Source organism: Sipha flava, unplaced genomic scaffold (assembly GCF_003268045.1).
Source record: "Sipha flava isolate LNK unplaced genomic scaffold, YSA_version1 106_pilon_pilon, whole genome shotgun sequence".
NCBI lineage: Eukaryota > Metazoa > Arthropoda > Insecta > Hemiptera > Aphididae > Sipha > Sipha flava.
Genome location: NW_020271721.1, coordinates 539,443 through 554,649, shown reverse-complemented (window position 1 = coordinate 554,649; position 15,207 = coordinate 539,443). Strand labels below are relative to the sequence as shown.

The 15,207-nt window shown below is 29.4% G+C and overlaps 1 protein-coding gene across 1 annotated transcript in view; it reads right to left on the bottom strand.

Annotated features, from left to right (window-relative positions):
* The window catches only part of LOC112685110, a 100,233-nt gene extending 90,687 nt beyond the window's left edge, over positions 1-9,546 (bottom strand). Inside the window, exons 1-3 of the mRNA XM_025556890.1 lie at positions 8,966-9,546; positions 3,481-5,017; positions 1,545-2,200 (exon numbers count right to left, since the gene is read on the bottom strand). Coding sequence (XP_025412675.1) covers positions 1,545-2,200; positions 3,481-4,957 — 2,133 coding nt within the window. The 5' untranslated portion in view covers positions 4,958-5,017; positions 8,966-9,546. The remainder of the gene's footprint in view (positions 1-1,544; positions 2,201-3,480; positions 5,018-8,965) is intronic.
* Positions 9,547-15,207: the final 5,661 nt, after the last annotated feature.

Genomic DNA, 15,207 nt, shown 5'->3' with positions numbered 1-15,207 from the left:
AAGAAGTAAATTATTTTTAAAATTATAAAATTTTAAATATTATAGTTAAAATTATAATTGTTAAATAATAACCTTTTAGATTGTTACAATAATAACAATTCATTTTAGCTCTCAAAGAGTTAGTGGTAGTGATTAAGTTGAGTAAGCTTTTCGAACATAAAATGAACTTAGCAGTAACAGATTTTAATTAATAACAAACAAACAATCAAGTTTAACAATGAATCCATATATATTTAATAATACTGAGAAACTTCTAAAGTACTTTTTTAAACAAATATAATACTTATCTTACAATTTTAAGCATTTAGTTGAGAAAAATTCAAAACGACTCGAAATGTACGAAATATATGTTTAATCTTGTGTATAATTTCTTACAGATTATAATATATAATTACAATACATACATATATGTACTTATAAGTTTATGCCAAATACTAAGTAAAGAATGAAAACTAACCATAAAAGAAATAAAATTAATATCATAGAGAGTCTTAAATTTAACTAACACACATTTTAACCCTCTTTATATTTACTACTGTGAGTTCAACTTAAAATGATTATCTCATATTATTAAAATTTAGATTATACTAATTTTAAGTTTTCAAAAAAAGAAAATGGATTTATTGTTAAAAAATAAATTGAAAATTATAAACAACAATATGACATATTTCCCTATAAAGAAAAATAATATACTATAAATCTTGAATTTTTTCGTGAGAAACGTACTGTGCCGCCGAATAATGGATTATATTATTTTTTTTATAAAATCGCTTTACAAAAAAGTGAAAAATAAAAAGCTCTGAGAAGGAAAGCTAATGACAACAATGGGACAATATAATACAGCCGGATGTTGTCGTTTGGCAAACAGTGAATGTGTGTAACGTGACAAAAGGAGGTGGACGAGGAAATAGACAAACAAAAACATAAAACAAAAAAAAAACGGATTACTTTTTTTTGTCCTCATAAAGTATTTTATGGTTTATTTTAAATGCCACAAATGAAAATGAGTAGAATTCATTACAAAAATATGTATACGCAGTGCTGTCTTAAGGCATGGGTTCGAAGGGGCCAAACCGGGGGCCAAAAAATTTAAAAGGATACAATTACATTATATTTACAAAACATCATAATTTTAGATTTTTTAAAGAAATTAAGTTTATAAATAGCTAATAATAATAATTGGTGTGTTAAAAAATATATATGCATCACATTTTATGTATTTAAAGGATAAAAACCCTAAAAATAACTCTGTGTATATGTATACAAAAACAATAAATGAAATTCCAAGTTGTTAGTCTGTTGAAACACATGTATCGAAACTAACTTGAATCTTTGACTAAAATACTGTGATTACACAACTAAATTAATGATTTTTTATTATTAAATACTACAAATATTCAATTAATTATATTTTAAAATACTGTTTTATATAATACTATAATTTTAATAATATAATTAACCTATCTATTTTATTACCTACCTTTGATTTAAATTTACGTTTGTTTTTGAAATTAAGACCAAATAATAATTTATGTTCTACTCACGTGATCAGCATGGAGTAACGTTTCGGTAGCCACGGCTGTGGCTTCGGTTTGAGTATGACTTGTACTAGATATTCGGTACTGGAGCCCAGATATAGTACAAAACTCCTCGTGTCTCGTAGACCGTGTAGTGCTATTGACATACACGCCGGTGGTGATAGTGACGTCTGTGTCTTGATTTACGATGACAGCAAGTTGAGATGATGGTGGGGGAACTATAGGTGGCAAAGGCGTTGGATGAAGTGTCGTTGAACGAATCGTGGATTCTCTATGTCCATCCGAATCTTCATCTTCCGCATCATCTTCTGGTTCTGATCGTTCTGAAGATACTTCAGAACTTGTGGTCGATTTCTTCGAACTGTCCTGTCCTTTAGGCGGTGATTTTTTTTCAGTCGAATAACTGGCTGCTAATATAGCTGATGCGTTTAGACTAGCCATACGTTTTTTCACCACCATATCTTTAAGGTCCATAGTTACATTATCTGCATTGCGTCTCTTTCGTTTAGATCCACCCGTTGGTGAAGTAACTTCCTTAGGAGAACTTTCAGGTTCCTCTTCTCCTTCTTCTTCTTCATCTGTACTTGCAGGCTGAGTAATCACTGGTTGCTTTTTCGTACGTTTAGCCGACTTTGGAGGTTCGTATTTGGCATCGTCTACACCTGTAAAAATAAATCCAATCAACGTTTAAAAACTCGGTATTATATAATGTATATATGTCATCGGTCACATATTTAATATAGATATTCTATAGAAATCCTAAACTTCCTATGAAACTTCTTAAACTATTTGACAATGTATTACATTTTAATGTTATTTTAAATTATGCCTAGAGCATAGGCAAATCGATACTATTTTTTTTTCCTTTTTATAGTATTATATTTAATTTTTTATTTATACTTTCAATTAATATACAACTATAATATATGTAATCACATAAATTTTAGTATAAAAATTAAAACTGTTAGTAGTATTATAATTAATAATACAATTTTCAACAGTCTGATTTTCATTTAGACGAACAAAATAAATATTATTGATTTAACTTGTCTATAAAAAATACAACGAAAAAATTCAACCAAATTTCAAGGTTCAGAACATAAGTAATAATGGTTAATTGAAAGGTGAAACAATTATGGTAAGCTGTAATTCAATAAATTTTATTGTTGCCAACTTCCAAGCTAAAATTAATTTTTATGTACGAAATTGAATATTCTAGACCTTAGTCATTGATAAATATTTAAATGATATAATAATATTATATAAATATATATCATTTTTCAATGGAACCTTATTTTTAAATTGGTTATAGTCTTATTAATATTTTGTTTGTCAAATAAAAAAATAAAACCAATAGTAAGTCTAACCAAGATGGAAAACTTATATATTAGAATTAATTAAGAAAACAAACAATTACTATCATTATAGTAAAATAAATTTCATTGTAAAAAAAATTCAACAATAAATATCTAACAATAAAATCTAAGTAACTCAAAATTCTAGAAAGATTTTTTCATCCCTAATACTACGCAATACACTATAAATAAAAGGAAATTTGCTACGTTGCGCATAGAACATAAGGAATAAATAATATATAATAAATCGATGATTGGCATAATACACGAGAGAGTGCGGTATAATACAATTATTGTAACATAAAAGTACCACCAAAACAAAATTACATCTTCTAGTACCTTCTAGTACCATAAAATTTAATTGTAAACGGAATTTTACATAAAATGTAGAAAAGTTTTTTTTGGATAAAATTAAATAAATTGCCAGTTTAATATTATATTACGTTCTCGATTTGCATTGTGTCCCGAGAAAATAAAAAAATAAATCAATATTATGTAATAGCTTGGTAATAATATTAATAAAGATTGGGAAACATGGTTTTAAAAATGTAAAAATAATTTTTAATTAATGAAAATAGTAAAATTACCTGATGAAGAACTATTAGTAGAACTGGTATCATGCATGTCCCAATGCCTTCCCACACTTTTTAAACCAGGAGTTGTTCTTTTAGACGTTCTCTTTCCTTTTCTAGCTGGTATTTCAACATCTGAGTCGTTCTTAGCTTTTGTTGGAAGTGCTGTTGTAGTTGTAGTTGCAGAAGCAGCCATAGCGTCGATCAATGCGCTTTTACTCTCATTTTCATACAAACAATGAACTTTGGCAATTGCATTTAGAGATGCAACTCTAGGCCTTTTTGACACAGGTCTGCCTTTGGCTTTAGTCTTTGGTGTAATTTTTGTTTTACCTTTTGATCTGGTTTTATCTACTTCTAAGAGTTTTTGTTTTTCGACTTTGGTTAATTTTTTTATTACTTTTTCGGCTTTCTTTTTTTCGACTTTTTGTTTCTCTTTTTGCTTTTGCAATTTTTGTTTCTCACTTTTTAATTTTTCGTTTTTTTGCTTTTCAGATTTCAGTTTATCGACACTTGGTTTTTCGGTATTCTGATTTTCAGTATTTTGTTTTGATTCTTTTTTTACAGGTGTGGATGTCACATCTATTTTCTCATTTTCTTCTGTTTTTAATGGATATGGTAATTGGCTAACCGATATTTCTTTAATTTTTATACAAGTATTATCTTGTCTAATTGTTATGGTATTACACACGCTTCCATCGAAATCACAAACTGGACCATTCTTTAATTGAAAAACTTGCAAAAGAGCAACATCATCAGGATTTTCATCTTTTACGATATCCATACATTCTATTTGAGGATTATCATCAATTTTTTTGGCTGAATTCAATTTTACCTTACTTTTAGGAACCGTTTTAACTTTTTTTAATTTTTCTTTTTTTTCTGCCTTTAAATCAACACGAGATTTTAAAGACTCAACATCTTCTATATTTTTTTTTACTGGTTTCAAAATAGATTTTTTTTCCGGTTTCTTTTTTAGTTCTTTAACTTCTTTAACTTCTTTAACTTCTTTAACCTTCTTCTCTTTCAGAACTTTTTCTTTGGGTTTCTTTTCTTCTTTATCTTCAACCTTTTTAATGGGTTTTTTAGTTTTTGGGATTTTTTCAACTTTTTCATTATTTCCAGAAGCAGAATTTTTCCCTTTTTTAACTTCCTTAATTGGTTTTTTCACAGTTTTTGTAACAAATTTTTCTTTTAACTTTTGCTTAGCTGATTTTTTTGCCAAATCTTTTTTCTCATCTGAATCTTCACTTTCTTTTTCATTTTTTTTATTTGACTTCATTGATTTCACATTTTTTTGATCTAATTTTAAATTTTTTTGGGGTAGAGAAGATTTTTTATTAGTTTTTTTTGTCGAATGGATTGGTCCTGGTGGTGAGTCACTAGCGTTAGATATTCTTTTTAGTTTTGTTTTAGCAGTTACTGAACTCAGTTTTTGATTTTGACCCTCACCAGCGGTAATCCCGGTATCTGCACCTTTTCTAGACGACATTTCCAATGTTTTTTTGTTTTAATACAGATGTATTAAACAATTACATTTTACTTTTCAAATCTGAAAAAATATATTTAAAATAAGTATAAGTTTACGTGGTGAACATTTTTATACAATTATTATATAACACATAAAATGGAGAAATGTGTATTAATATACTTCAATAACAGTGCAACATTAATAACAATATTTATTTATTTTTTTTTTGAGTTACAGAATATGTCAAACGCTGGATTATAAAAAATACTATTTAAGAAGTCATTGAAGATATCAATAACACTTGTACTTTAGTTATACTAATTTTAAATGTCTTTAATTTTCAAACAAAGAATTTTATTTCGATTTAATCAATATCTGTCGGTTATAGATTACTGATATTAAATGTAAAAATCATAATAAACGTAAAATAAACAAATGTATTACTACATTTAAAACACAAAAATGGTCTACCATAAATATTAGGTTATGACAGAGGTTATGGTATAGTGCAATTTAAATATCGAGTACAATTATTCAAATCATCCTATACTCTTCCTGATTATAAATATTTTCATTAACTCTTAATTGATTGCCTATCACATAATTTCTTAATTTATTCTCATAATTGATAAATTAATTTTTATATACAAAAAATCTAATTTCTATATATATAATTACATTTACTCACAGTGACCCAAAAAGGTTTTCCCAATAATTATATTTCCATATGTATTAATTTGTTGTTTTAGTATAGTTAATTTGTCGTATAGCCTCCTAAAATATAAAAAAAAAACTAGTAGAAAAAAATTGAAAAAAAAAGACTTATGTAGATATTTTCTTACAAAAATATTTCTATCGATAAAACATGAAATTCCACCCTATATTTATACATTTGAACGAGTATTAAAAGCGTTTCAGATGAGTACAATATCAGTTCAACATTTCTAACAACCAAGCTAATTACTTACTAAATCGTTTGAAATTCGTTAAAAAAAGTTGTCAATATTTAATTTTAACACTTATAATTTTTTTTTTTTTTATTATTCGCAGGCTATAAAAAAATTGTTAATTTTCTAGTTTTCAATTTTCATGTCTTATGTACCAAATTTTAGTTTTACGAATTTTTAACAACAATAATGATACAAATCATCGTTAATTCCTTGGTCATTTCGTTCTAAGTTTGACCAAAGTTTGTTTATTAAAATACTTAAGAAAAAGAGTAGTAACAATGAATTTTAAATATTTTTTAAACATGTTATACATTTTCAAGATCTTTTGTTGAACCACAATTATTGTATTCACATTTTACAAAAAAAACTGAGAAAACATAAAAAATCTTTTGAAACTTATGCCACCTCTAGAAATTGGTGGTAATGGTATTAAGGGAAAATGTTAAATCTCAATGATTATTAATTTTTAAGAAACGACGAAAACAGATTTTCGAATTGGCCGTATTTTTATAATTCCAAAGACTACATTTTATCGGAATGTGAAATGTAAACACGTGATGTACTTTCTTTGTGTTGAAAACATTTTAACTACATTTTTTATTTAATAAAATTTTAAAAAAATTGCTGATTTCAATTAACACGATTTGTTATTCTATTCCAGAAGACCTAACTGCATTTAATAAAAAGAAATCATAATATTGTAATACTAATTTATTTTAAAAACCATTCCAATTATTTCAAACAACATTTAAAGTCATAATTACGACGAAATTATTCATTTTAAGAATAATAATAATAGATACCTTTGTTTTAACATGTTTTTGTGGAAATATTATAGTCCACAACAAATCGTTACGAGTGAGCGTCACTGGTTTCCCTCGTAACTCAATTAAAATATAATAATTTAACGTTAAATAGTCATAAATAAACATTTTTGAAAAAAATATATTTAATTATTAGACCTCATAACCACAATATGTTTAATTAATAATTACTGAGCTTGAAAAATTTTACTAAGACTAAATGTAAGTACTAAACTCAGTTAAAAAAAAAATACGTATTAACAATCGAAAAATTATTTTGTTCTATATTGAACACTATACAATCGAAAAATACTCGATTTATTATAGATATTTAAAGGACAATTTTCAAAATAGTAATAAATGAACAATTTTGTAAAGAAATTTGCAGCATTATACACGTAAATATATAACTTCCATCTTTTTTCATAGAAATACAGTAAAATTATTCCAATAAGTACTTGATTCAAGCATTCCAATATTTCAGGGGTGTATTTATGGGGGGGGGGGGGGGTAAAGGGGGCCCTGGCCCCCTCCGAAATGAAAAATACCATTGTTAAAGATTGTTATGTTTTACATGGATATATTAGTGCTGGGTTTACGAAAATTTGTCGCGGAACTGAGAATGTTGCTTATGCCATAATTTAAAATTTTATATTTAAAAAATATATTTATTCTTTTAAGAAAATATGTGGTGAATTTTGAGTGACTCTAATAAAAAATTTGTTTATTACAATGTAGTTTTTATACTTTTAAAAAATAATAAATCATTAAAAAAATTGAGTTTCTTATTTCTCTGATGGTGTAGTAATAGTCCAGAAGTCTTATAGTGTTAAAGAAGTTTTTTTCATAATAGTGTGCTTCCTCCATCCCTTTCACCCGAAAATCAAATACATAATCGGCCCCCTCTAAAATGAAAACCTATATACGCCACTGCATTATTTAGACATTAAATTATATGGGTACTATACGATAAATTATTATAGTCCATAAAAATCGAACAAATTAATATTTTAGGACTACGTTTATTTATTCAATACGATGGAATTTGTTTGCATCTCACCAATGGAATCCACCAATAAGGATAAAATGAGAGATACCATTAAATTTGAATCCCCATCAAGTAATATTTTGGCATGTTTACAGATAAATCCAATCTACAAGTGCCCGAGTGAATCGATTATTCTTTTTTTAATTTTTTCACAAGAAAACATACATTGTCGAAGAGGGACGAAAATAATTTAAATACAAAAATGGCAAATCGGACCCCCGTTGATGGGAGACAAAAAACATAAGCAATTCGTTGAAGTCTTTTGCGAGGCACCAAGGGCAAAATTTGGACCCAGCGAACGACTTACGAAGAAAACTCAGCAGACTACACAAAGCAGCGGGATGTTATGCGAACGATATTGAAGACGACTCAGTCACGGATAAGATTCGAAAAAAATGGTGCCACGCTCGTGTCCGAGGACCTACGTGGCGGCAGAAGTAATAACATAATGGTTACACCACGTACGTACACGAATACTACGGTTCGACATGGGTTAGTACCGCCGGCACGAAAACGCAAGCGGTGGCGCTTTTCGTTTGGCACCGCCGTACCGAATCACAAGTACGCAACATTAATATTATTTATTCATATTTTATTTTTTTAACCGTACTACTACGGCCTACTACGCTATTATCACTGTTCTACACTGGTGGCAACGATTTGACCCCGATTCCGGAGTTGCGCGCGTTTATTGAATGAATATGGAGGGGACCGTGGCGGCTGTGGCGGTAGCGACAGCGGCAACGGCGACTACGACTACGAGTTGCGACGACTACGAGACGACGACAACGAGCAGGAGGCGAAACGTGCACGAACGCTAGCGTTATACCACGGCCGCGGGGGTCGGTGGCGGCTACCGGCCGCGGCGTGCAGCTGCGGCACGTCCGGTTTTGCGGCGACCGACTACCGGCCACCGAATGAGTGGTGAAAAATATATAAAATACAGGATAATATGTAGCTAGCCGCAAAACGGCCACGAGGGCGGAGGAACGTAATACATAAATACAATAATACAACACATATTACATACAATTGCACAGGTACGACCTGTGGGTACAGTTATGTTATTATTATTGTATCGTGTTCGAGGTGATATCCTAAGCTGTAATTGCGTTTAAAGTGTTTACAGTGTGTTCACGGGGTGTTATTATTTTATTAACAGCACAACGTTGTTCATAATAATAATAATAATAATAATAATAATAATGATAATATAATACATAGGTACCTCGCGTTGCAGCCGACGACAGGCGGCGGCAGCGACGACGATGACGACGACGGCGGCGGCGGCGGTGGCGGCGGCACGCATTGATTGGCCACCGGCGGCGGGGCGGCCGGCGCCCTGATCGCACTATTCGCGCGACGCACTCGAAAACGAACAAATATCTAACAAACGCCAAGGAAACAGTTCCGACGATTCGGCGATCACGGCCTACACCGCGCACAACTTACTGCACTCCGCAGTAACACACTACAGTTACACACTACATACGCGGGCGGCGCGCGCGCACAAACACGATATTATATTATACACACACGCACACACGGGCTAGCGCGCGCGCGACGGACGACACGACCAAATAATATTCATATTTATTTCATACCATGATGGTCGTCGTTTTTTCCCCATCCGACGGTTACGTCAGGTAATAATTGTACGGAATGTATTTTTATTTTATTTTTCCAAAAACTGTTTGAATTGTAAAAAAAATATTATGATTCTGACATGATCAGAGTCGAGCGCACGCGGCACACCGGGTGACGCGAAACCACGGCCGACGGACGCGAACAATGCACTGCTACGCTGGTAGCCGTCGGAAACACGGGTCGGGCGGCGGCGACGGCGGTCGAGCAGACGGTTGGCAACGCGGTAGCGGTGGCAACGTCAGCGGCGGAGCGGTGTACGCTCGTACGGTGTGCTCGCGGAATGCGGTCTCCGGGGGGAAACACGGCGGTACCGCAACGACATCAAGCGGACTGACCCCGCGTGATCACAGTCCAAATATTCTATTTTCGTAATATTATTAATTAACACAGCGATAAGTATCGGACATATATGTTCAAAATGCTTTGATTTAAACGTCTGGAAAAAAAATCCAATCAAGTGTCCATTTTTTATGTAGACTATTTTTTATGCGGCTACGATAATACAGAAAAGTTTTATGTGACGAACAAATAACTAATTTCGTACGTCGAATACCTAATCGTTTCATTTAATAACTCTCAATCAAACATTTTCAGCTGTTAAGATGTCTATATCGTATGATGTTTATTAATTGCGTTTACGCATTCCTACATTATAAACATATACAAGCGAAATATTTCCAGAAGAATTCGTCATATTATAACATAAAACCATACAAAAACATGCATGAATAGGTGCCACAGGCATAGGGTGATCAAATATATTGGGAGATGAAACCCTATACATTTTCAACGTAGCATTTCATGAGGGCTTTGCCATCCACACCACTGCTCTTTCTCCAATTAATGTTAATAACAATTATAAATTAAAAAAAAATACCAAAATCTAGATGAAAATAAGAGATTTAATTTTTTCTGACTATTATTCCAAACATCTATTATTTTTAGATTATATATTTAAAATACCATAATATTACGACCCATATAATAAAAATTATCGTCCATAAATAATAACAAAAGTGATAATTTTAGTATTATTGTCATTCACCACAAGTTCAATAGAATAAGAACAATTTACCTGAACGAAATAAATAAAAATTAATTTTTTGGAGGCTTCTAGGAAATAGTTCTTATTAGAGATGGGCAAAATACATCGATGTTTTTATTGCGATGTATTGAAAAAAAATCGTTTTTTTTCTTATCCGAGGTCCAATGTTTAAATAAGTACGTTATTTAAATATTTTAAATTTAAGATTTGAAAACTTCTTCAGTATTATTAAACAACAAATCATAATATTATGGCTATTTAAAATGTCAATTGATTGATTCCTGGAATGCATAACTATAGATTATCAGAACGATGATGAATCACCATGTCCAATGTCCATATTTATTCAAAAAAAAGTACCTGAGTCTCTTTATTATTGACTATTGTCTATAATCTATACTGCATTGTCGGCATTAAATTACTAAGAATAAGAATATTGAATACTGATGAAAGATCATACGGTTATTTTATTTATATCTATTATTACAATTTATATTTTTAAATATATATATAAAACTTTATAAGGTAAACATCGATAGTTTTGTCGAAAATATTGATCACCAACATCGTGTGAAAAACATGTTTTTAATGTAGATACATCGATACATCGAAACATCGATGTTTCAAACTTTTTGCCCACCTCTAGTTCTTGCACAAGAGTAGCAGATAAACAATTACATACGTTAGTTCCTACAAATAAAATGTATTAGTTCCTAAACGGTAAAACAGATGCGTATGTTAGTTCCTTTGCGGTAAAAAATAGATGCGTATAGTTACGGTTAGTTCCTACACCATGAGAGAAAAGTTGCGTTATTTTATTTACGATGGGATAATTACTCTGTGATAATCCGATTTTTCCAATTTGGGATTATTTTAAATTTTTTTCCGCTGTGTAAAATTTAATATACGTTCTTGGTTTTTACCGTGTAAGAACTTATATAGGTACCTTTTTCCGCAGTGTAAGAACTAACATATATATTTTTTACCTGCTAAGTCTCATGTAGGAACTTACATTCCCCCGATGAAGATATATGAGATCAATTCATACTTCTAAGGATCGTTGATAAAATAATAGAATCAAATTCTTTAATATGGTAGGTTAAACTTTTTATGTCTAAATTTAGCAAAAACAAAAGTAAATATTTCGAGTTGCTACAAATAGTATTTATAAGATAAAAACTAACTAATATCGTTTAATTTATGACGCTATACATTTTGTTGCTACATTCCTGTAATTTTTTTTGGTTTCTTGACTACCCAGAATATAGTATGAAGATATTTTATTAAATTGTCAAATGTTAAATATGAAATTTAAAGGTTTATGAATTTTTTTAAAAATGATGTGGATTTTCGTTATTTTTATCGTTTTGTAAAAATGTAATATCCCTGTAATAAATAAAAATGTAATAAATTAATATAATAAATGTACCTATAATGTATAAACCTTGATAATTTTTTTTTTTTTCATTAATTAGTAATAGATAAATACAAGTATAAGGTTGATTGATTTTGTATTACATATTGTTAAACCAAAATCATTTAAAGATATATTTAAGATATTTTTGAAAAAGTGCTTAAAAACATAGCATTTACAAATAATAATAAGGTTAAAAAAGTCGTTTGAAAATTGTACTAATTATATTGAATAGTTATATAGGCAGTGACAATTTCAAGCCTCTATGACTTATTAAGTTAAGATGAAAACATAAAACTCTATTTTATCAAAACCTAAAATACCGGTAAATGATTTTTTTTTTTAACTTTTTGTCAATTTTTCACATTTATGAAAAAAAACTATTTGAAAAATCGTAAATTAGTTTCACAAACAATGACGGATCCAGAGAGGGGGTCGAGGGGCCATGGCCTCCTCCAGACATTCTGAGAACGATGGTGAATCTAGTATTTACGTGTGTTGAAAACGCAGAATGCACAAATGCTATATACGAGTAGGTATATTTTATGCTATACTAGCTGAATTACCCGTCGTTGCCGGGTTTAAGTATATAAATATATGTAACCTGCCAAGATTAAGACCAAGACGACCTGGTCAAAAAATATTAAACCGATTTCAACCCTTTAAATTCAAAATTTCGAAAAATCCTTTCTTAGCGCACGTCTGCATCATAATAGCTATCTGTATGCCAAATTTCAGCCAGATTCGTCCAATGGTTTGAGCTGTGCGTAGATAGCAGTCAATCAGCTTACTGTTTTATATATACAGATATTTATTTATATCTATTTATAATCTATATTAATCTAACATTATTTATATTTTATTAGTGACTAATTATAAATTACATTATTTTAATTTAAATTATTTGCTAATTTTATTTATGTTATAGCAGCATACAACAATAGTTATACCTGACAATGCATCTGAAACACTAAAAAGGAAAAACACATTTTATCCAGACATTGGTCATTTCCTGAACATAAAATATATCGATGATTTCACTAATCAAAAACGAAATAATATTTAATATACTAAGCTCAAATGGGGGGAGGGTATTTACCACTTAATCCCACCTTGGATCTACCACTGATATAGTATAATAGTATACTATGTTGAATATGTTGATAATTTATTCTAATTTGTAGTTGGCCCCTCCCAGACCTTTGCTCTGGATCCGTGCTTGTTCTCACAAAACTAAATAGATAAAATTTCCTATTTGAAACTTTCTATGAATGTGATAATCAGAACAATCCTTCTTTTACACAGGCACACAAAAATAACACATCATGGAAAACCAATAATTTCCTCGTTTCACTTAGAATCTAAAAATGTACATCAATTTTGAGTTATTTGCATTTTATTTTTAGTTATATTTTAGTGTATATGTTAAAGCCCCGATTCTTAAATCCAAACACAAATCAGTATAAAATATACATAAATTGTATTATATTCTCATAATTTATGAAATAAAAAACTGATTCTGCCCTATTTAGCAACCTACCTTACTTACTAAACCAATTATATTACATTGAGTACTTTATAACTTATAAAGTATATACTCTATAACTTTTATAAATTTAAATAAAACAAAAGTGCGCATTATGTATTTACCAAATTTTCAATAGTGTTCTATGCTAATCTTTTTCGATTATTTTTCTTGCAGATCGTGATCGCTGATGCATATTGTCTATTGAAATGCGACATCAATACTTATAATGCTGATGTGCACAAGCTAAGACAGCAATAACCTACAACAGTTCATTGTTAATGTTTGAAAGTCAGTTTTTCAATAAATTATGCAATTCAAAATGTTGAACGCTGCTATTAAGCTGTTACGCAAGCGAATGTGTTAACTACCAAAATGTTTTGATATAATTTTTATTTTATTATTGTATATTATTTAATTAATTTAATATTCACGTCCTCATTTATACACTACTATATAAACCGCCTCGTCAAATTGTTTATCTCATTTATAATGATTATTCACAATCATTAAAATAAATAATAATAAATATAATATCTGTACATATTTTATTTAACTTTTGAACATTAAATCATTATATTTCAATAACTATTTTAATAGTAAAATGCTATACATGTAAAACAATGTAGACATTTTAAATTTGACAACTATAAAATAAAAATGTTTTTTTTTAAAGTTAGCATTTTCAAAATATATAAGTGGTACGAGGATATAAAAAAAATTGGAAATATAAAGTTCAAGAATCTAATCTAAAACATTATTTTATAAAATAAATAAAATTAATTAATTAATAATAAATGAAATACTAATATATAATACATTTAAGATTAAAATCAACGTTAAAAAAATTTCATACACAATTAATAAAATTATTTAGTAATTATGTAGTAAATGACTGGTGTTTAATTTATGATAAACATTAATTAATAGTTAATAATTTGATCGTAATATTTAGTACTGAATACTGAGCATAGGTGGACATCAGGGGAGGGCTTGGTGGGGGAGCTTAGCCCCCCATAATCGAAACTTTAATAGAAATATTATTCGTTGTTTTTATAAATTTTTATTAATTCTTATTATCTGTTGTTTTTTTTGAAAATTGTAAAATAAGAAATAATAAAAAAATATTCACAATAGCATTTAACAATACCAATTAGTTCGGCTACTTGCGAAATAAGTTTCAGTACAATGAATAAAATAAAATCTTTTCTAAGGTTTAGTGATCTTTCAATACTAAATATTGAAAAATATAAAAAGCGATGATATTTTCAATATCTTTGCTGATACAAATAGATATTTAAAATAAAAAAATAAGAAGAGAATATTAATTATTTTTAAATATACGTTATTTAGTATTTTTTTTAATACAATTTAAATATATCTATATTTTTAATAGTAATAAGTCTTACTTGTGTATGAGAAGGGGGTGTGGGGGCGAAGCCCCTGCAGGTTATTTTACATTTAATTATTATAGCTCCCCCAAAAATTCAACCAAATGTCCACCTATGATATTGAGTAGTGTCTACAATTATGTCAGGTATCACGATTCTTCAGGAAAAAATTAATCTCATGGCGTGATTGAAAACCAGTTAATCCTATAGCATTATTTTCTTTGTATTAGTCTATTACGAAGCATGGAACGTCAGCAGTGGCCATACGATTATTTATTAGTGATGCACAATCGTGCATCGTGTCGTATTTTGATATCGATATCGATATCAGATCAATTTTACCGATATCGATATGACAAAAATAATATTCGATATCGAAATAAGACATCATAGGTAAATATCCAACATTTTATCAAAATCGAAAATTGTTATCAATTCGTGGCAATTT